We start from the raw sequence: 2,500 nt of genomic DNA, 5'->3' as shown, positions 1-2,500 counted from the left end.
TATCGATTTATATCAATGTCTATATCTACATATATCTCTACCCCTGTCTCTGTCTCTCCATCTCTATCTCTCTACGAATACAAACAATAAATGAACAAAACACTTCAAGCTCTCTCTCTCTCTCGCTCTCTCTCTCTCTCTCTCTCTCTCTCTCTCTCTCTCTCTCTCTCTCTCTCTCTCTCTCTCTCTCTCTCTCTCTCTCTCTCTCTCTCTCTCTCTCTCTCTCTCTCTCTCTCTCTCTCTCTCTCTCTCTCTCTCTCTCTCTCTTTCTCTCTCTCTCTCTTTCTCCCTCCCTCCCTCCATCCCTTCCTCTCCCTCCCCTTCTCCCACTCCCTCCCTCCCCTTCTCCCACTCCCTCCCTCCCCTTCTCCCACTCCCTCCCTCCCCTTCTCCCACTCCCTCCCTCCCTCTCCCTCCCCCCTCACCTACCCCCCTTCTCTCCCATCTCTTACCTTGACAGCCTCGACCTTGAATTTCATCATGTTAGAGACGTCCTCAGCCATTTCTTTGACGAGCGTTAGACCGTCGTTTTCAGAGATCGTGGCATCACCGTCGACGAAGTTCTGGAAGGACAGAAAAAAGGGATATTAGCATTCTTTTCATTCTCTTGTTGGGGGATGGGAAGTGAAGTGTGCATATATTTGTGTGATTGTGATTGTGTGTGTGTTTGTGTGTGTGTGTGTGTGTGTGTGTGTGTGTGCGAGGTGCGTTTGTTTGTTTGTGTGTGTGTGTGTGTGTGCGTGTAAATAAATAGATATACATATGCAGATAGATATGTATATATGTATATATGATAATCTCTCTCTCTTGCTCTCCATCTATCTATCTAGCCATCCCTCTCTCTATCTATCTATCTATATCTCTCTGAGCAATCAATTCCTTTACATTTGCGTCTAGTTTTTTCATATTCAATTGTCATTCTCCATATCGATGACGTCAGAGAATGTGACTATCAAAAACTAAGGTCACAGAAGGTCAGAAAGGTCAGGCCATAAACTTCACAGTATAGTTGCTGGGTCAGTATAATGACCCTTGGACTTGAATATATGAAGGAAGGCGTTTCTTATATGATTAGAACAAAAGGGGAAAATAATCTAAAATAACAAACACAAAGGCTAAACTTTTTTTTTCATCTTATATAAGTTTTTGTTCGTATCGGTTATGTGTTTTTTCCACCCTGTATATTTCATTATTTTTATATGATTTTATTTAGATTGTTGAATTACCTCTCCTATTTTTTTTCTATTTGTTCCCTTTTTTCTTACTTCTATTTTGTCTGTGCTGCATCTCATCGACAGCAATACAACAATATCAATACAATCAAAGCAAAAAACGAAAAACAACATCACCAAAATAGCAAAAGCACAACAGAAATAGTACCAATAACATAAACATAGACCAGCTTCTTGGGATCATCAGCTGGCTATTGACTCGCGCTCGATGCCTCCTCTCCTTCCGTTCTCTATCCTTAAACTCCTATCCTTACCCCCTATCCCTTCCCCTCCCCTTTCCTTCATCTCGCCCCTCTCCCCACCCCCCACCCCCACCCCCACCACACACACACGTAGCCCCTAAATTTCCCTCCTTTCCCCTCACTTACCCTTGTCCCCTTCGAGTCCCTAAACTAAACTTGTGTCACCTCTCTACATCCCCCTTCCCCCGTCTCCTCTCTTCCATCCTGCCTCCCTCCCTCCCGCCCTTCCAGACGCTCCCCTCGGCTTCCCCATTCCCGTTCGCCCCTCTCCGTCCCCCTCACCCCAGCCCCTCCGCCCACCCCACGTCTGTCTCCGTCCCTCCCCCTCTCCCCTTCCGTCCTCCCACCCTACCCGGAGACTCTCCCTCTCTCTCTCTTTGCCAATATTTCGACACATCCATCTATGGGGCGTCTCACAATATGCCTCCCCGCTGTCTCATCCGCCCCCCCCCCCCGCCCCCCACTCGTACGGGATACGCCACGCCTTCTCGACACGCCAGGATGTGCGGGTCGGTTTCTTTTTTCCTGTCCCTGCTTTTCTCCTCTTTATCTTGTTTTTTTTTCTTGATTTGTTTCCCTCTCTTCATTATTTTTTTTTCATTATTTCTTTGTCCCTCCCCCCGTTGTTCATCTTATCTCTTTCCCTCTCTTTCTTTCGTTCTCTCTCTCTCATCCCCTTCTCCAACCCGGTCTCCTCCCTATTCTAATTTCCTCTTCATTCAGGTCGCATCTTATTTCGTTTCTTTTTATCATGACACGAGTACTCCGCCCTTGCTATCTTTAGAATGGAAACATGTCTCAGCCTATGATGTACATCTCTCTCTCTCTAACACACAAATGAGGGGTAGGACAAAAAAAGAGGAATAATTAAGGAAAAGGAAGGGGAAAGGGGAAGAAAGGAGGGGGAGAGGGGAGGAAGAAAGGGCAAGGGATAAGGAAAAGGAATGAGAAGGCGAGGGAAACGAAAAGGGGAGAGGGACAGGGGAAGGGAAAAGTGAAAGGGGAGAGGATGGAATAACGGGGGAA

The 2,500-nt window shown here is 46.4% G+C and overlaps 1 protein-coding gene across 1 annotated transcript in view; it reads right to left on the bottom strand.

Annotated features, from left to right (window-relative positions):
- Positions 1-2,500, bottom strand: part of LOC147469300 (voltage-dependent calcium channel subunit alpha-2/delta-3-like) — a 12,387-nt gene that overhangs the window by 9,730 nt on the left and 157 nt on the right. The window contains exon 2 of the mRNA XM_086549207.1: positions 453-563. Coding sequence (XP_086405333.1) covers positions 453-563 — 111 coding nt within the window. The remainder of the gene's footprint in view (positions 1-452; positions 564-2,500) is intronic.

This window comes from Penaeus japonicus, unplaced genomic scaffold, assembly GCF_977035675.1.
Source record: "Penaeus japonicus unplaced genomic scaffold, GWHDUDI00000001_assembly GWHDUDI00000022, whole genome shotgun sequence".
Lineage (NCBI taxonomy): Eukaryota > Metazoa > Arthropoda > Malacostraca > Decapoda > Penaeidae > Penaeus > Penaeus japonicus.
This window is presented reverse-complemented; position numbering and strand designations above follow the sequence as displayed.